This window comes from Tasmannia lanceolata, unplaced genomic scaffold (genome assembly GCF_043159265.1).
Source record: "Tasmannia lanceolata isolate RefF3 unplaced genomic scaffold, GAP_Taslan_0.1 ptg000002l, whole genome shotgun sequence".
Taxonomy (NCBI): Eukaryota; Viridiplantae; Streptophyta; class Magnoliopsida; order Canellales; family Winteraceae; genus Tasmannia; species Tasmannia lanceolata.
The window spans coordinates 55,938,620-55,958,783 of record NW_027518679.1 but is presented as its reverse complement, the minus strand read 5'-3'; the positions used below and the strand labels follow the sequence as shown (position 1 = coordinate 55,958,783).

The window sequence follows — 20,164 nt, the reverse complement described above, 5'->3', positions numbered from 1 at the left end:
CTTCGAAATACTCACTTACATCCAATAGGTTTAGAACCTTTAGGTACATCTACTAATATCCAAGTGTTGTTGCCCATAATGGAGTCCATTTCATTATCTATTGTTTCCTTCCAAAAAGAAGAATCTCTAGAAGCCATAGCCTCTTTAAAAGTCTTAGGATCTCCTTCTAGGTTAAACACATAAGGTATTTTATTAATAACATTATTACTATTATCACCTTCTACTAGAAAAATTATAGAATCTGGAGAAATAAAATTTGAACCCAAATGTTTCTCTTTCCTTGGTCTAGTGCTCCTTCTTGGTTCACTAACTTCTTTAGGAACAAAAGATTCACTATTTTCATATTTCATAGGTTCACTAGGTTGATCCTTATTAATATTTCCTTCTTGTAATTGTATAGAATCTGTAGAAAATTTATTTTCAAAAAATTCTACATCATGTGACTGTACTATTACATTAGATTCTAAGTCAAGAAGTCTATATGCTTTGCTATTTTCAGCATAACCAACAAAAATGCTCCTAATAGCTCTTGGTCCAAGTTTAGATCTTTTAGGATCAAGAACCCTATAGTAAGCTGAACACCCCCACACTTTAAAATATGTGAGGTTTGGCCTTCTACCCTTCCACATTTCATAAGGACTAATTCCAGTTTTCTTTTGTGGAATTCTATTATTAATGTGACAAGCAGTAAAAAGTGCTTCACCCCATAAATTTAAAGGTAGTTTAGCATTATTTATCATGCAATTAATCATGTCAACTAAAGTTCGTTTCTTACGTTCCCCCAATCCATTTTGTTGTGGTGTATAAGATGCGGTACATTGATGAATTATGCCAACTTCTTCACAAAATTGACTAAATTCATTAGAAAAATATTCTCCACCTCTATCAGAACGTAATATTTTTATCTTTTTGATTTTCTACTTCTGTTTTAAATATTTTAAACATACTAAATGCCTCGTCTTTATTTCTAAGTAAATAACCATAAGTATATTTACTAACATCATCAATAAATGTGATAAAATAACGTTTTCCTCCTCTAGTTAAAATTCCATTCAATTCACATATATCAGAATGGATTAAATTTAAGATTTCGGAATCCCTATCCACATCGGGAAATGGTTTTCTTACTATCTTAGATTTAACACATATTTCACATTTTTTTTAGATCATCATTATTAATATTAATTATTCCTAGTTTATGCATATTTTTTAAATATCTATGATTAACATGGGCTAAACGGCTATGTCATAAAGAAGAGGACTCAAGAATATAAGTAAAAGATGATGTATTATTATTAATACTTAACTTATACATCCCATTACAAGAATAAATATCCGAACCCGACATGATCTTAAGTTAATAGCCCCAATTTCCCAAAAAAAAAAAAAAAAAAATTTTGAATAAATCTCGAAACCTAAGGTCCGAAACCGAATTCACTGTCTTCCCGAATCAAGTCTTAAGTTCCCGAAACCTAAGGTCCGGAACCAAATTTAAAGTTTCCCAAAATATCCGAACCCGACATTATCCTAAGTTAATAGCCCAACCCGACTCTGAGAAAATTTAACCCAAGTTGCACTCTAATCCATTTTTTTAATCTCAAAATCAAGCAGGAGGGAGGTGAAATATCCAATATGGGTGTGCTAATACCAACCCCATGGGTGGTAAACAAATAAGAGCTAAATGTCCCCCCCCCATTTTTTACCCAGACCACCCCTCGTAGTTAAAAAGAGTAGTCATAAATACACTTGAAGAGGGTTGTCCAATGAGCAAAAGGGGGTGGAATATATCATTTCCCTAACAAAAGGGATCGAATTAGGGTTTAGAAAAGGAGCCCCATTTTCAGAAAAAAAGGGGGGATTTTTTTTGGGAGGGCAGCCGCAAGAAAAATCCAGAGGAAGAGGAGAGAGGGAACCGAGGCACCACCACCGTCATCCACCACCACCCTTCACAAATCCATCTACCCCCTCTCTTCACCTCCACCTCCACCAACAGCAGCCACCAAGGGAGAGACCGCCATCTCCATTGATTCCGGCAAGCTTGCCGGAATCCGGCCTCAAACCCGAAACCCAAAACCCATCTCCATCTTGCCACCACCACCACCGGCCTCCCTCAAAACCCCATTCTCGCCACATACTTACTCTCCCCAACCACCATTAAAACCATCTACCAAAACCCATCTCCCTTTCCAACCTCTGCAACCCACCTCTTCCACCCTCATCTTATCCAACCACCACCAAACCGAAACCCATCTCCACCCTTCACAAAACCCTCCTCCACCTCCACCTTCCTCAACCCCCAAAACCTAAACCCATTTTCTGCACCTCCATTACCGCAATCAACCTCCACCGAGCCACCACCACCATCACCCTTCACAAAACCCTCTTCTACCCTCGTTTTCTCCAACCACCACCAAACCGAAACCCATCTCCACACTTCGAAAACCCCCTTTCAATCAAAAGGGATAAAAACAACAAAAATTCAAAAGCTCTCAAAGCGTTTTTCGAAAAGCTGAGTCGAACTACGTTGGCTTGATCCCTTTCTACAGGGTACGTAGGTAGCTTGGGATCTTCATCCCAAGTTCAGTCAAACTTTTCAATAAAATCATTTAAACCCTTCAAAAAAATCATTTCAGCATCTAAAAATATCTTTCAAGCTTTTCCCAAAAATACAAAAACCAAAATGGGCAAGGATGGTGATTGCCAGGTCACTCGGAGCCTTCTTTTCATTTCATTTCCAATTTTGATCGTGGTTTGCCTGTTTTATCGGTTTTCCGACGTTTTATCGGGTTTTGGGATGAGCAACGACGTAGCGTGGCCCCTTCACAGGGATTGTCCTCGCTGAGCCCAACGATAGGCTACGACGATCGCGAGACTTGTCTGATCTTTAGCGGATCAGGATCACTGAGCTCGATTCCTTTAGAATCGCTCCCTGAGTCTATCGTATGTCCCATTTTCTTTTCCTTGGCATTTTGGGTTTGCGCATACCGTCTATTTTCTGATTCCTTTCTTCCCTCGCATCTTTTAGTTTATCGTGTGTTTGTCTTTGGTTCCTTGTGTGTTTACTTTCAGCTTGCTTATTCCTTGTGCGTTTAGTTTCACATGCTTAGCTGTAGATATTTACTGCTTTTTTGCTTATCATATCTGCTATTACTTGCTTAGCTGTAGCTGTGCATGCGGATGTTATTGCTTTCCTAGATGTGATGGGTTAGGAGTAGATGCGGTGAGTTAGGATTTGGATGTTTATTTTCTTTTGCCCATCCCCGAGTCATGCATGCTTAGATAGGCGTTTCTTCGGGGGTGCTCGTTCCCATTTCACATGATTTTAGCCCAAAACTCTTCAAAATTAATTAAAAATGGCATAAGAGACCAGATGCTTGCACTTGGGCGAATTGGGGGCGCTTAATACCTTCCCCATTCGTCATCAGGCACGGACTTTTGTATCTCTGGTTATCCGTTGCAACAGAGTATTTCATGGGATCCAGGGCCTACTTCCTTGGATGGCGACTCTTCTTTGTTATAGGTACATCTTGGTTCCGGGCTGGTCCTTGAATCGAGAGGTATCTCATTTATATCGCCACCCATGCTGTGAGTGGCATCATTTCGAGAGTTCCTTGGTAGAGCTCTCATTCACATTGTGGAGATCTTAGAGGATCGGCGTGGGATCTCATGTCCCTCGCCCATTCGTCCTCGGGATCGGGGTCCACAGTCTTTATTTCTAAGTAAATAACCATAAGTATATTTACTAACATCATCAATAAATGTGATAAAATAACGTTTTCCTCCTCTAGTTAAAATTCCATTCAATTCACATATATCAGAATGGATTAAATTTAAGATTTCGGAATCCCTATCCACATCGGGAAATGGTTTTCTTACTATCTTAGATTTAACACATATTTCACATTTTTTTAGATCACCATTATTAATATTAATTATTCCTAGTTTATGCATATTTTTTAAATATCTATGATTAACATGGGCTAAACGGCTATGTCATTAAGAAGAGGACTCAAGAATATAAGTAAAAGATGATGTATTATTATTAATACTTAACTTATACATCCCATTACAAGAATATCCCTTTGCGACAAAATTGCCTTTTCTAGTAATAATGGCATTGCCAGATTTTCTATAGTAACCTGAAACCCTTTTTTATCCAAAAGGTCTACATAAAAAACATTAAGAAGAGTGAGGCACTTTCCCGAAGTAAAGTCAATCTCAATTGTCCCTTTTCCAGAAACTTTGGCACGAGCGTTGTTGCCCATTTGCACCTCTTGTCTATCATTATTCACCTTGAATGTTTTAAACATTCATTTGTCTTTGCAGACATGTACGGCAGCACCCGAATCTAACCACCAACCGGACAGTTCGGTTGTCATGTTGATTTCCGAGATCATTGCCATAAGATTTTCTTTTACCATATTTGCGGTATCATTTGCAGATTTTCAAAATCTGCACTCTTTAGCATAATGCCCAAATTTTCCACAAACATGGCAAGCTCCCTTCTTCTTTGGATATTTCTTGTAATTATTCTGCTTCTTAAACTTCTGTCCATCATTCTTTAGTTGCAAAGCCTTATTTTTAGAATGTGATCCACTCGCCTCTAAATTAAGTACTTTAGACTCACTTTGAACCGGAAAATGGTCACGTAAACGTGACTCTTCTTCTATACGAAGATGTTTTTGAATTTGTTCCAAAGTAAAGTCCTTGGACTTATGTAACAATTTCTTCCCATAGTCTTTCCAAGACGGCGGAAGTTTAGCGATAATAGCACCAACTTGGAAAGGTTCAGGTAGAATTATTTTAAGTGAGTGAATCTTGTTGACAATAACTTGTAATTCATGAATTTGTTCTAAAACTAGTTTATTGTCAACCATTCTAAAATCAAAGTACTTAGCAATTAAATATTTATTCGTACCTTCTTCTTCCGCTTTGTACTTCAATTCTAGTGCATTCCATATGTCACTTGCAGACTTGATACCGGTGAAAAGATCGTACAAACGATCCGAAAGTGTGTTCAAAATTTGTCCTCGACATAGCAATTCATCATCCTCACGTTTTTTCCTTGCTTGCTTGAGTTGTTCAATTTGATCCTCTTGGGGCAATTCTCCCTCTTCGGTGGGTTGTGGGTCATTGGGAATTGGCTCCAAACTAGGATCAAGAATAAATGAGATTTTGAGCGCCGTAAGCAAGAACACCATCTTGTCTTGCCATTGTTCGAAATTGTTTCCATCGAATCTGTATAGTTTGACAAAGTCCTAGTTCATTACTTTCAATGATTCCGTATCCATCTTACCAGTAAAGCCTTAAGATTGTTTTATAACTGATATGTAAATTGTATAAGGAAAGTGGGTGCACAAAACACTTTCCTTAAGGCTTTATTTGCTCTCACTTGTTTTCACAAATTTGCTACGAGATTATGTGAATATCCTCTAGGATACAACCAAGTCTCAGTGGAATCTACAAGTAGCAAATCTTGGAGAATTCCCAAATAAATTTCTAAAAGGAATAATTCAAATATATGGCAAATGCTTTCATAAGAGAGAGAATGTTAAAGAGAGCAAGAAAGTCAAAATTCTGAGTTCGTTTGGTTTTTTATTTTAGGAGACTACACCCTCTATTTATAGGAGTGAAAACATCTATTTGGAAAGGATACATCCTTCAAGAATGGTTACACCCTTTCAAGAATTGACACACCCACCCTTTCAAGGATGGACACCATTTCAAACTGATGCCGTTCCAAATTAATGCCTCCTTTGAAAAAGATGCCTTTTCAAACAAACCTTTTCAAAAATTCCAACAGTACCACTGTCCAATCATAAAATCCTATTTAAGGTTTTCATCTAAAATGGGCGACCCTCAACTTCACCATTTAAAAATCAATCTGGATTAGTAGCTTCATTAGTCCCCAAATTGTCCCCCCACAAAACAGGAAACTTGAATGGGGTTAGTTCCTATGGACATTCTTGAAATCTTGGATGGATTGAGAACTTCAGATGAAGTATACAAATCTTCGGAAAACACTTACAAAGCGAGATTCTGTTTTTGAAATTAAGACGATGAACTGTAAGGACCCAAATGCCCTTCTTACATTGTTAAATTTTCAAACTAAAGCTATCACCAGTGGCCGCCAGTAATAAATGCTCACCAGGGCCTCTTCGCCCCCACCATTATGGCATCAGAGGAAAGCCCGGACAGCAAAAGAAGGTTCATCGGCTGCCGTAAACCGTATCTTAAAGTCTGATGTATGCATTAGAATGCACGTGTGAAGAACTCAAACGTGACAATGGTATGATAATACGATATGGTGACATTGCAGTAGTTGTCATTGATCAAGAAGGAAATCCAAAAGGAACTCAAGTTTTTGGCAAGATCGCTCGGGAATTGTGACAGTTGAATTTCAGTAAAATAGTCATTGATCTATCTAGTTTGATATGGCTCGATGAAGAGTGAGCGAATAATGGGGTTTTTCGATAATTGGGAAACTTAAGATGCTTAAGGATGCATGAACAAAGTTGAACGTAGCTTGCGATTTTCTACTTTGGAATTCAAACTTTTGAGCATTTTCTTTGAAATTTGTTTGTTCTCTCCATCATTCATGGAGAGATTCCATCACGTGCTCTTCATTCAAATAGTTTGGAAGTTTATTTATTTTTTCTTCTCTTCCTATTTTGCCTCTTAATCCACGAATAAGCCATGGTTCAAAGTTCTAGGTAGTAGCTGTGATCTAACTACGATACCTCTGAGGCTGGCAAGAGAGATTCAACATCCAATGCAAGAGAGAGTACCTCTTCAAATGCCCATAATCTTCTCAACTAGGAAGTGGGACCCACAATGCATCTCACAAATCTACATTGTCACACATTACTTGCGGGTCTCATGCTAAAGGAATGACTATTCCCCTCAACCTGGAAAGCCTTTTAGGGTGCATTTGGATTGCCGGAACCAGGAATTGGAATTGCCATCACATTCCTTTCTCAGTCCAATTCCCCTTGTAAACAAAATTCCAATTCCTATTCTAGTGTTTCGGCAAGCACTAGAACCATTGCATTTCAAGAGCCAAAATCTCTGACTTGGGCATCACACACGAACCCGAGTTTCATATACAAGCGGATCAATTAAGCAGCAACAAAGAAATTCTCATTCTAAAATATTTACAACATCTGCAGCTCCATCTCCTACACTAAAATACATGACCAGAAAAGTCCTGAAACAAAGCTACAAATCCCTCAAACCAACCCATGTCTTCTTCTCCTCCTTATTTATCTTTCTTTACACCAACCAACACAGACAACCTCTCAAAATTGGCATCAAGTCCCCAGCATATGCCTTTGCCATTGGCCCCATCCCAATGCATTTCTTGCGAGGAAAGGCACCCGCAACAATTCCTGAATCTTTCCATAAACACCTTTAACTCCTAACTCATGTTTGCTAGCTTCACAAATCTTGCAATTGCAGATATGTAGTTTTGACAAAACAGTGGGCTAGAATTGTGATTTTGCTAGAACATTGAGCTGCAAGAATTTCAGAATAGCAACTAGTAGATGTAGTAGTAGGTATCTCTTTGGATTATAGATATAAGATATTGCAGAACTTTAGGCCTCATAAATATTTGGATTGAATCTGATAACCAAGTATTGGTTAATCTCGTTAAAGGCAACAATAAGCATTAATAGTGTTTGGGTTCCACACAAAAGCAAATAGTCCCACATCGGTAAAGTGACGGGGATGGGGATGGGTTACAAGGGAATGGGCACCCTCTCTCTAAAAGCTCGTTTTTAGGGGCGAGATGGTCCACGTTGCTTCCGCATGGAGGGGGAGATTGTTGGGGTTCCACACAAAAGCAAATAGTCCCACATCGGTAAAGTAATGGGGATGGGGATTGGTTATAAGGGAATGGGCACCCTCTCTCTAAAAGCTAGCTTTTAGGGGTGAGTTCTACCCGGTTAAATTCCCTATCACATAGAATATCTCTGATTTTCTCGAAGGTATATTTCCCTCATTCAAGTATGAACTGATTCGTATCTCACAAGTATAGAGAGGGAAATTGCGTTGCAAATTCGATGACCAATCATGCTTCTTCTACTCAATGAAACTTTTGGAATTGGTTGGATCCCCCAGGAACTCCCAAGAGATACGGAGGGGCTGTTAGATGTGATCAGTTCGGTATTCCTAATGGTGGGGTTAGATTAGTATTTTATCTCGTGGTGTGATTCTGTTGTGGATTTCTTTAGTAATTTAGTTAGGTTTATTTTGGTTGGATCTCAGAGGCAACCTCGGATGTCCTCCTCTTGCACTTCTTTTAAATCCATCAGTAAAAATTCAAGTGCGGCCACAGGGGGAAAAAACAAGATAAAACAACAGCTACATACGTTTCTGCTACATCTTTCAAACGGGAATACGAAACATTGAGAAGGGAGAACAAGAGGAAGATTGTCAATCGAAGGCTCTGTACAGAGATGAAAATTTCTGGATTATATTCCGCTTGAGGTCCTCCATCCTAATAAATTGTTTGACACAAATCGGCAGAAACGTAATAAGAAGGCAGAAACATAAAAAGAATCGGGATCTTATTATGGGGTGCAACTTGAGTCGGGCTGGGTCTGGTTGAGGCCAACCCTACTCAACCCCATCCCAACCCGACCTGAGTTCCAACCCAATGAGGTTCAACCTAACCTAACCCAAGGAACCTTTTTTTTGAACCCGAACCCTACCCGACCCAAGTTCAACCTGACCCAACACTAGTTTTTAAGCTCACTAAAATAAATGATAAAAAATGTCGTGTTTCAATTGGGTAGGGTTGCCCATAGGGGTGTAAACGAGCCGAGCCGAGCCGAGCTTGGCCAGGCTCGGCTCGGCTCGGCTCGTTAAGCTCAAAAGCTCGGCTCGGGCTCGAACCAGGCTCGGGCTCGGCTTGGCTCGGTCAGGCTCGGCCAGGCTCGCGAGCCTTACCGAGCTCGGGTTATATTAAGTTCACACCCCTCATCTTACCTGGACAGCCCTACTAGTGTAATTTGACTACTTTTTTACACTATGGGGGGTGGTCCTAGTAACAAATGGGGTTCCAAAAATGAAGTGACATATTTCTGCCCCCCCTTTCACTCCCTGGACAACCCTTTTAATGTATATATTAATATATAACAAATATATTTAAATATATTAAATTCTTAACGAGCCGAGCCGAGCCTGGCCTAAATCGGGCGCCGAGGTCGAGCGAGCTTCTGAGGCCGAGCCAAAATTGACACCCTTAGTTGCCCAAGCCCTCAACCCGAACTCAACCTGAACTCAACCCGGGTTATGAAAACTCAACCCAACCCGAGCCGACCCGACCCGACCCGACTTTTTTTGGGTTGAACCCGATCCGAGTTGGCAATTCCAATTCTTGTGATTATATGTTGCGCACAAGCATCTATCACCACGATCTTCGGGTGAGATTTTTTCAGTTTAAAAAAAATAAAATAAAAACCCCCGCGCGAATATATACAATAACCCACCATTTTAGATAAAAATCAGGTGCTGTCGTTCGAGCCCTACAAAACACGCTCGTTCTTTGCTTGCCCTCCCCTAAATTTTCCTCTCCTCTGTTCCAATCGTTCCTCACATCTCTTCCTCTCAATCCACTGTAAGTCCAACTCTGTCTATGGCTTTTCTCTTTTTAAGATTCATATGATTCTCGCGCTTCGTTGAGTCTATCCTGTCTCATAAACCCTTGATTTCTTTGGCACCTAGAGAACGTATTACTAGCCCCTAGCAAATAATTTTTTCTATCATTAATTGCAAGTTTGTATTCTCATTGGTATACTATTCCATGCTCTCAACTTCTTGACAAATATGGTAATTCAATGAGGAAATGGCTATTTCTAGGGTTTTATCGGACACTCGCTTTTGTGCTCCTGTTCCATTTTTTGGTAATTACTCGAACAGAATTAGGAGACTAAGAGCTACTATTGCTCAATTGAAGAATAATAATGGAGAAACTAATTTATTAGGGTTTCGTAGTAGTTATTTAAAGGTTGAAGAACCTTTCTGCAAGTCCAATCTGTTTTCGAAGCAACTCCTTGATGATTATAGGACTGCTTTTGATGATGGGGTTGAAGTTCCGTGCGAATTATACAACAATTTGATTCGAGCGTATTGCAAAGAAGGTGATCTAGATAAGTCAATGCTGATATTTGCTGATATGGAGGCTTTAGGGTTACATCCGAGTGTGTCGTCTTATACTTGTCTGATCGAAGGTTTGGGCAACATTGGGAGGACTTTGGAAGCTGACATGATTTTCCAAGAGATGAAATGGTTAGGATTTCGGCCGAGAGTTAGAGCTTATAATGTTCTTTTGAAAGGATTTTTGAGGAAAGGGCTGTTGCAGCTTGCGGATAAGGTTTTGATTGAAATGGGGGAAATGGGAGTTGGGAAAAACGAAGAGACGTATTTGCTCCTCCTTGATTCATATGTGCACGCGGGTCGTTTAGAGGATACATGGTTAGTCATTGATGAGATGAAGAAGGAAGGATTTCGGTTGAATTCTAGTGTATATAGTAAAGTTATTGGTCTTTATAGGGATAATGGGATGTGGAAGAAAGCTGAGAGTCTTGTGAGAGAGATGCGTGAATTGGGGGTCTTGCCCGATAGGAGGATATATAATAGCATAATTGATACCTTTGGAAAGTATGGTCAGATGGTCGAAGTGGTACAGGCGTTTGAAAACATGCAAAGTGAAGGTATAAGGCCTGATATAACGACGTGGAACTCTTTGATTCGGTGGCATTGTAAGTCTGGTGATGTCGATCGAGCTCTTGAATTCTTTACCAAGATGCAAGAGCAAGGATTGTACCCTGATCCCAAGATTTTCGTTACTATAATTAGTCGCTTGGGTGAGCAAGGAAAGTGGGACGAGATTAAGAACAACTTTGAGAGTATGAAATTTAGAGGACTTCGGGGAAGTGGGATGATCTATGCAATTTTGGTAGATATATATGGGCAGTATGGGAGATTTCAGGATGCTGAGGAGTGTTTAACAGCTTTAAAATCTGAAGGTCTACAGCCTTCAGCTAGCATGTTTTGTGCATTGGCTAATGCCTATGCTCAACAGGTATGTTCTGTCTTGTTTTTTTGGGTTGTCTCACGCTTTAATATATATACTGCATTGACTATCTGCTTCATGTTTCTGTGATCACTGCTCGGTTTGGGTGTGCCACCCATTGCATTTAGCCTTTTAGATTGCAATTTACACAAATTGCACCCTAAGTGGCAAGTAGGATGCAACTAAACTGATCCTTACATAGCCATATAGTTGTACCAAGCGTTACCTAGGTGTCTAGGTGATCACTAGTTGTACCGGGTGTTACCTAGCTGTCTAGGTGATCACTAGTCATCCCCAATGGGGTTTCTCACACTGCTTGAGGTTTAGATGAGGGGTACGTACATGCCCATAGACCAGTCGCCTAGCTGATTCTATAATTATGGTAGCAACTTCACATTTGGGACCTTCACTCAAGTATGATAATAGAGGATTATGTAGTTTTGTATGCTATTTTCCCCATTTGATAATAAGTGCTTTCTTAAAGAAGAAAAAGAAAAAATGTAACAACAATGTGGCAACCAAGAGGCCAACTAAGGAAAATGAAAGAAAGAAGTTCTTGATACATAGGCCAAAAAACAGAGAACAAAATGAAAAGAAGCTAATTCCTGAACTTTGAAGCATTATTGTAAGAAACTGTGAATGTCATCTTAAAGGAGGCAGAGCAGTCCAATATGAGGTGAATGGGGTGAATGGAATACTCCAAGAGTTCAACATATGAGTGAAACAAAATGAAAAGGAACTAATTCTTGAACTTTGTGCATTATGGTTAGAACCTGTGAATGTCATCTTAAATGAGGCAGAGCAGCCCAACATTAGGTGAATGGAATGGGAGATTTGGCCCAAATAATTGAAGACCCAAACTGAAAGAGATGAATTCTTTCAGTGGTGGTTCTAGTGGTAGTTTATGTTTTTTTTTAAAGATGGGATATTTATTAAAAAAGAAAGGGGTTTACAATCATCATTATTGTTGCTATCATTTATAAAAGTTACCAATTAGTAGCCACTATTTGTTTTTAATGATAATTAGTAGCCAATATGATTAGTATTAGACTGAAAAGAACACTGGAATATGAATTTATAACTAATGTATTTCATGGTTATTCCAGTCGGACTGAATAAAGGGTTGCATATTTGTAATTAACTTACAAAATATTTAATAAAGTACCCTTATCACTCAAAAAAGAGAAAATAGATACCAAAGTATCAAATTTTTTTTTTTTGAAAGGCGACAATAAAAATTTATATATGTATTTGTAAGAGTTACAGTGGCGACCAAGGCCCCCATCTTACATTTACAAAACATCTGTTCAAGGAACAAAAATTTTTTTTTTTTTTTTTATAGGTAAGTATCAATCTTATTAGACCATGTCAGTATGTCACTATTCAGTGTTAGCCTGTATTCATACCTAATCAGCTGAGGCACTTCAAAACAATATGATTCATTTTCTTGAATTGGACTTCATGTACCATAGCATTTGAACAGCAGCTTCCATGAGGTTTTCTTTGCGACTGCAATATGCTAAACAATTGTATTAGGTCTACTAATAGTCAGGTATATCAGTCTCTCAACAAGTATGCATGGTGACTTCCATCATAGCTACCTTGAATTCATATAAAATTTGTGATTTTATTTAAGTTGAATGCTGGATTGTTTTCTTCCTACTTGTTCACCTCTAGGTGGATTTTTCGATGAAGATTGTTGAAACTAAACCAATCTAGGGTCCACTGTCATCGCATGTTCCACTGAATTTTAACACCATTGAATTTATTCACAATCTACTTCTAATTCTTACATTCGTCGGCCCATTTAACTCGATAAGCCAAAACCATCCATGCTAGATTAAAGTTTTATGGAGACCAGGAGTTCACCCACTGTGTCCTTGGTCTTGAAACTGCTCTTTCTCCCAAATAACAATGATTCCGCCGACTGTCCCTGTTGCTGGTAGAAACACCCACCTACTCTATTCTTCCTCTTAGTTGATTAGATCATGTGATAGTTATAGTTTCAAGCTTCTTCCTACAAGCTAACTTTTGTACTGCCCTTCTCTTCTCTAATCTTCGAAGACCCTTACTATTCCATGCTACAATTTTCATGGTATAATTTTTTGGAGATCCCACACCTTTACTGCTCCCTGTTTTTGTGTTATTGTAGTTGGTTTCAGAATTAAGATTTTTTCGTTTCCTACTTCCTTTTGCTTTGACTGAGTTGCTCCTCTGTTTCCTTTTGCTTGTTCGTATCAGATCTCTATCTCTTGCATTTCCTTCATCAGGTCATCTGTGTTTCTTTCCCTTCATCAGCTACATCGTCTGAGTTCCTACTTCCTAGTTGTGAAGAGAAATATATCTCTTGATAAGCACAGAAATGGACCTATATTTATGACACAGAGCAAATTTTGCATGGATCCCCCTTTTTCTTTTTGGGCAATGATAAATTCGCACCCACTATATGATAATTCGCACCCCTTTAATGTGAATTGATGTTAAAAAGCGTTAAAGTCAGCCACATACCCTCCTTTAAAGGGGTGTGAATTATCCGCCAGGGGGTGCGAATTTATCATCACCCTTCTTTTCTTTTTTTCTCTTTTCCTTGTTCTTTTGTGATCCAGAGGGGTTCTACATGACTTTTCCCGTAAAAAGCTATTTTGTAGGAAAATAATGTCATCGCAATTCCATGTGTCTCTGTCTTGGGTAAATTGCTGTGCTGCTCTTCAATGCTGTAGTAATTGTCAATCCTTGTGTTCAATCTTAGAGTCTTCAATGCTGTAGTAATTGTCAATCCTTGTATTCAATCTTAAGACACATTAATTTTACTCCTATTGATATTTCAGAAGTGTATAGCATGTTACTTGGAAGATGATTGGGTATCAGGGATTGAGCCTGTAGCTCAATGAACTAGACCGTGTCTCAACCTTGAGGTTGCAGGTTCAATCCCATCTTACCTAACAAAATAAGTAAATGAAAATAATTATACGTGGTGTACTTAGGAAAAAGTATCAAACAAAATAAAAAGAGCTCTGCATTTAAAATTAAGATGAAAAGTAATGCATATTTTCTCATTCAAGAGTAGAAATTAATATGACATCGCCTTAGTGTGTGCACTTTGAGAGGATTACATTGATTAATGGATGGACTTTCACAGTTCAGTTCATTATGCAGGGATTATGTGAACAGACTGTTAATGTTCTTCGACTGATGGAAGTTGAAGGAATTGAACCAAACCTTATAATGCTCAATTTGTTGATGAATGCATTTGGCATCGCTGGCAGGCATTTAGAGGCACTAGCGGTTTTTGAGCATATAAAGGAGAGTGTAAGTTGCTTTTTTTTTCATGGACAGGATCTCTATAGTTAAAGAAGGGAAGTTTCTGTTATTCTCATTTTAGTTAATTCTCTTATTAGTCTTGTGGCGGTACTAATGTGGACTATTCTTACTTCTGAAGGGCATTAGTCCTGATGTGGTTACCTATAGCACACTTATGAAGGCACTTATTAGGGCAAGGAAATTCGACAAGGTCAGCTCTATCCTCCAGTCTCGCTTAGATATCCAGATTTAGTTTCTTGCTCGTATGAGATAAATGTTTGGTTTTCTTTATTATCATTGAACTGTGATTGATCCTCTTGTAAACATTTTTGCAAGATGCATAATGTCTCATCAAACAAAGTAGAAATCTGGCTAATAAAATTTCTGTTCTTCTAATACTGAGTTTGATCATATCTTAGGAAACAAAACATTAGAAACATAATGGCATAAATCTTTTGAATTCCACAACATAGTTGAATAAACACTTCTTAGAAAAAAGAATGTTTTAAACTCGCCTTTAAACCCATTTTTTCCATTTCATTAATCACAATGCTCATATGTGAGAGCTGATGCACACACTTACACTTTGAATCATCAGACGAATGAATTCCTTTACTGGATTATTCGCTTTACAAGGCTTGTGAATCAGGTTCCAGAAATTTATAAAGCAATGGAATCCGCTGGATGCACTCCTGATCGAAGAGCAAGAGAGATGCTACAAACTGCCTCAATGATCCTCGAGCAGAAGCATAATAAGTGGTAAATACTATATAGGACGATATCTCATTTCATTGCATGTATCTACAGATGTGTGTGGAGGTGAGGGTGTGTTTATCTTGCATTTTTGTGTGTATGTGTAACAGGCCACAAGCATAATGGCAATTCAAAGGACTCCCAACACTCCTCCAAGCTATGATTTATTTTCAAGATAGAGAAAAAAAGGGGTAGCTAAGGTAAGCCATTCTTCATTTACCGGATGATGTTGGTATGAGTTTCAAAAAGATGAACCATGCACCCAAGCCCAGCTCCACCAGGTTGTTTAAAAGGGCTTATTTTGGTATGAAAAATCAATATGAAGGATGCTTAACTCGATGGCCGACTTCATGTTGGGAAGAGTTAAACCGAATATATGGCCATTCCATACAGTTGTACCACTATCCGCTAGTGTCATAGCATCTGGTTTTAAACCTTAAAATCCTGGAGTGGTGCAGGAGCAAAATAGCACTAGTATCGGAGGCTGTAGGATCATCTGGCTGTTTCGTAAGTTTGTACAATTTCCACCTAGTGCTGTAGCATCTAATTAAGCGTTAGGGACCTGTAGTGGAGCAGGAGCAAAATAGTAGTAGCATTGGAGGCTGCGAGATCGGTTGTTCCATTTCTTCTGCCTTTGATATTAATAGGCTTAGTATTCCACCACTACTACTATTAGATGTGATTGCATGGGCAAGTAACAAATCTATTGGGTCATGGATGTTGGCGGGCATAACTGCTGAAATTAAGGTTGTTGTCGGTTTAATTATGCATAAATTCCAACACATGAGGTGCTCTGCAAATGAAGACGCTGATAAACTAGCTAAACAAGGAGCGGATGTGGAGGGGATGACGATTGTTCCTTTCGACCACTAAAACCTACAGAAAACCAAGTTTAGAATCTGGACATGATGCGAAGGTTTGGTTTTTTCTCACTGTTGTAACTTTTGTTTTTTTGGTTTTGTGGACGCTCTGCTTTGCGGGACACCTTGTTCCCCAAGGTTGCTCTTATGCATTCTCACTGTTGTTCTTGTACAGGAGCAATTTTTGTCTACCATCATTGGCCTCCATGGCACTTGTAATACTCAATAGATGGTTTTTTTTTTTTTGAAGTGGCAATGCTCAATAGATGGTCTTATAAGCTCTTTTTTTTCATAGTCATGTTCTCGTATCCTTACAACCGCTACATTTTCAGTGTGATTTCTGTGTCAAAATGTGTAGTAGAGTCTCCATGGCTGAGAAGCTGAGATGGATGACTTTTGCAAGATGGAGCCTTGACTAAAGAGTGTTGAAAAACATAGGATGGAATCTAGTTTGGGACTTGTGAGACCTCTCCAAATTTGTAGATTGCCCCAACTACAGTCTCAACGCTTTGATAAATGGCTTACAAATAGATGTGCAAAAGAAAACTAGCCCATGGTTTCGCATTTAACTGCAAAGGTCCACTGATTGGATGGTTTCGACGGCTTGGTGTTAATTTGGCAGTGATATTCACCCCCTCCCCCGATGGATATTTTCCCCTCCATTAAACAGTTTCCGTTTACTTTTATGAAGAGTGGAGAAGCAACCGTTAACTCCAAAAGCATAAAAGTTAACGATTTCTGTTAAGGGGAAGGAGGGAAATATCACTCCTCTAATTTTATCACATAATCCATGCACAGGTGGCCCACCTCTTTGACCAGTTGTGATGCACAGTGGAGATAAGACTGAGCCACAATTTGGGAGATCCACCAAGTTGCCTGTCCTTTCCTGCAAAGTAAATGTAATAATAATGTATGAATTGGGTAGACAGTAGACAATTATTATACATGAAAAATTCATGTACATAGCAGTTTTTGGGTCTCTGCTTGCCATAAATAGGGACAATTCACCTGTACAGAACTTGGGTTAAACTGAGCAACCTATAGTCGTGAGTTCATTCTATAGCCAGAAGACTAGTTAATTTGTCAGCATTTATTACTCTCACCCATCTTCAAGGGGTGTAAATAAGGGCCTCCCTGCCGCATTGAAGGAACGACAAATATGAGTTGACTAGAAGACCGTTGCCCCTTGAAGCAGAGAGGGCCACACAATCTTTGGATGCTCACCTGTCGAAACATCGTTTGTATTTAGAATTGCAGTTCCACTCAGCCTCATGGTTCTGTTGGAATCAGGGTTAATCAGATATGTGTTAAGGGCAATCTTTCTCCGAGGGTTAGGAATGCTTCAATAGGGAAGCATGTGGGGGTGTTGGGACCAGGGTAGAACTCACCCTTCAATAGCAAGTCTCTCTCTCTCTCTCTCTCTCTCTCTCTCTCTCTCTCTCTCTCTCCAAAGAAGACAAAAAATCATGGTGGGAGTGGCCCAGAAGGGTGGGATGCTTCTACTCCGTGCTGCCCGAGGTTCTATTAGATGTGTGTAGTTTATATATAAGTAGTAATGAAATGAATATATAAGATATTCTATTGCAAACAAGAACAATGAGTAGGGACAAAAGGTAGTGGGATTGTGTGGCTCACAGTGGCGTTTTTGCTTTAGCCTTTTGTCCATTCATATACCCACACCGGCGCCCTCTATAATTGGCCCATACAGAGCGGGCTGATGCGCCTCTCGCTCTCTTTCTAACGTTTTACACTTTTCCACCGCTCTTTTTTTGGCCAAATAGCGTTCTGAAAATAACTATAATATTCATGGGTTTGAAAAATCACACGTGAAGCTGCTACTATATGTTTACTCAACTTTGACTCTTATTATCTTTCATCACCCCACGTTCTTCTACGAGGATCTCAGATTGGTTCCCTCTTTCTTTCTTTTTATTGAGATATATAGTAGGAGTCCAAGGGCAATCACAAACTACTAAAGGTCATTTGGTTAGTGTTCCCATTAGGTGGACAGTTTGGATTATTTCATTGATGTGATTTTTTCTACAATGAGTTATCAAAGACATGGGCTCATACATAACCCCTGTGGAAATAACTGCAATTGACCTTAGACTGCGCCTTACATTTGTAAATTCACTTTTGAATGGATGTTTTTGGTTTACAAGGCCATGTTTGGCCACCATGAAAAATTATTCCACGAAATATTTATTGGGACAGATGTGAGAGATGAACAGAAGAGGGAGAAATTTGAGAAGGGTGGGAGTGAGGGGAGCATGCAAAGCTCTTAAAATACAGGAAAACAAAACCAATTCTAAATAGGTATTTTCTTTTCCTTAGTTTTTAGGAATTTTTTTATGCCATCTCTACTCCCGTCTACTCAATTTTCCCTCTCTCCTTCCTTCTCAGCCCCTCACCCGTAAATATATTTCATGGAATAATTTTTCATTGTTGCCAACACATGGCCTAAAAGTTCAAATTGTTGAAAGGGACATTTTAGCAGATTTTGTCATATTCATTTAATTCATTTGAGGTTGCTGTTCTCTCCCGCAAAAGCAAGCCTCGAAATTGCCTAGCAAATCCCTTGTAGAGATGAACACATTCTAATATTTTCGAAGGAGGGTGTATTCGTTAGCGAGAAATTATATGATGCCCGACCATCATACAACAAGGGCAGAGAGAGAGAGAGAGAGAGAGAGAGAGAGAGAGGGATAAAATCTCTTCATTAGCAGCCAATGAAACTCTTCTTCAGTCCACGTGACAAAAGCTATTAAATAAGATATTTAATGTATTACAATAATTTAGAAAAAATAATAAATTGACATTAAAGAAAGGCAAATGTTATCAGCACTACCTTATTTTGATGAGGGCACTCCTCACTTTATTAAAAGTAAGATATGGCCCTCACCGTAGGATGATCCAAACCGTCCATTAGATGGGCCTCAGCCTAAATAGGTTGTGCCCCAAAAATCATTTCCATAGGTTGATCCTAACCCTCCGATCTATGGGGGTTAGGATCAACTCCCTAACATTCAGATCGGAGGGTTAGGATCGACCTATGAAAATGATTTTTGGGGCACAACCTATTTAGGCTGTGGCCCATCTAATGGACGGTTTGGATCATCCTATGGTGCGGTCCATACCGTACTTTTAATAAAGTGAGGAGGGCCCTCATCAAAATACAGTAGTGCTGATAACATTTCCCTAAGGAAAATGACTATGGAAGTGTGGTATCACACAAGTACAAATGCATTGGATTCCATTTTACAACTTTAAAGTTAAGCGTACTAGAAGAGAGTTGTTTACCCATCAAAACAAAAAATAGAAGACAGTAGCACTATAGACATCTGAGCATTTTCCCCTTACCATCCATCTGTAATCCACCGAATAGAAGGTTAGGATCATCTGATAAGAGCTACGTAGGTGAGTCAAAACTCAAAACACTGTGTCTTGTAAATGTCTGACATAGAAACATCTCACAGTAGTAAACTAGTAAATGATGCTTTCCAAGTTTTAATAGGGATATATTTACCTTTGATTTGAAATTGGGTCGGTTGGTACTTGTTACATCACTTCAATATTAAAGCTTACGATTTATAGTTCATTCGCCCAAGTAAAGATGAAGGAGCGGAGAGGAGCTTTTTAATGCTAGTCTCACAATTTGGGCCCACATGAATGAATTATCTAAACCATTTAAAATTTGGGCCCCGTTGTGCATAGGCCGTGCCCCAAAAAATGAGGGTCATTGTGTGATCCTAACCGTTCGATTTGTCACCCCATTTTTTGAAAGGCGGGATAGTAAAAATCCTCAAAATGAACGGGTTAGGATCATCCAACGACCCTCATTTTCTGGGGCATGGCCTGTGGGGATGGGTCCAAAAAATGAACGGTTTAGATCCTTCATTCATGTGGTCCCCGCTGCCCCCTCTTTGCTGCACGTGCGAGCATCAGATAGAATCTCCGGACGAGATTTTCTTGGTAAGCCTGTGTGTATACACGCGCCAAGTGTCATGAGAAAAGGGTAATTTCGTCATTTCCTTCTTTAATCATTTAATTAGACACGTCATTTAAAGAAGCCGATAGAAAGTTGGTTCCTTTTGCTGTTTCCTTTTTGAAAATCGAACCAAGGCGCTCCCGACCCGACCCGACCCAAATTCACCGGACCACTTGACCCCCG

General features: G+C 39.2%; 2 protein-coding genes across 3 annotated transcripts; one reads left to right on the top strand and one right to left on the bottom strand.

Annotated features, from left to right (window-relative positions):
* Nucleotides 1–4,445: 4,445 nt before the first annotated feature.
* LOC143845466 (uncharacterized) lies at nt 4,446–5,201 on the bottom strand. Its single transcript, XM_077353828.1, has one exon. It carries the CDS (start codon nt 5,199–5,201, stop codon nt 4,446–4,448), a length of 756 nt encoding a protein of 251 aa, XP_077209943.1.
* Nucleotides 5,202–9,497: 4,296 nt separating this feature from the next.
* LOC143879862 (Tetratricopeptide repeat (TPR)-like superfamily protein) lies at nt 9,498–16,282 on the top strand. 2 transcript variants are annotated; one of them, XM_077382521.1, is made up of 7 exons: nt 9,498–11,089; nt 14,237–14,389; nt 14,520–14,591; nt 15,030–15,139; nt 15,244–15,333; nt 15,905–16,049; nt 16,169–16,282. In XM_077382521.1, exons 1-5 carry the CDS (start codon nt 9,851–9,853, stop codon nt 15,254–15,256), a joined length of 1,587 nt encoding a protein of 528 aa, XP_077238636.1. In that variant the 5' UTR covers nt 9,498–9,850; the 3' UTR covers nt 15,257–15,333; nt 15,905–16,049; nt 16,169–16,282. The 2 variants fall into 2 exon arrangements, with proteins under 2 accessions (XP_077238636.1, XP_077238627.1); XM_077382512.1 differs by having other exon boundaries at nt 15,905–16,282.
* Nucleotides 16,283–20,164: the final 3,882 nt, after the last annotated feature.

Excerpts from the sequence above, each read along its gene's own strand:
- LOC143845466 (XM_077353828.1), bottom strand. The coding sequence starts at position 5,201 with ATGGTGTTCTTGCTTACGGCGCTCAAAATCTCATTTATTCTTGATCCT.
- LOC143879862 (XM_077382521.1), top strand. The coding sequence starts at position 9,851 with ATGGCTATTTCTAGGGTTTTATCGGACACTCGCTTTTGTGCTCCTGTT. Across the intron at positions 11,090-14,236 it reads CTAATGCCTATGCTCAACAG|GGATTATGTGAACAGACTGT; the intron begins GTATGTTCTGTC and ends TTCATTATGCAG. Across the intron at positions 14,390-14,519 it reads TTGAGCATATAAAGGAGAGT|GGCATTAGTCCTGATGTGGT; the intron begins GTAAGTTGCTTT and ends TTACTTCTGAAG.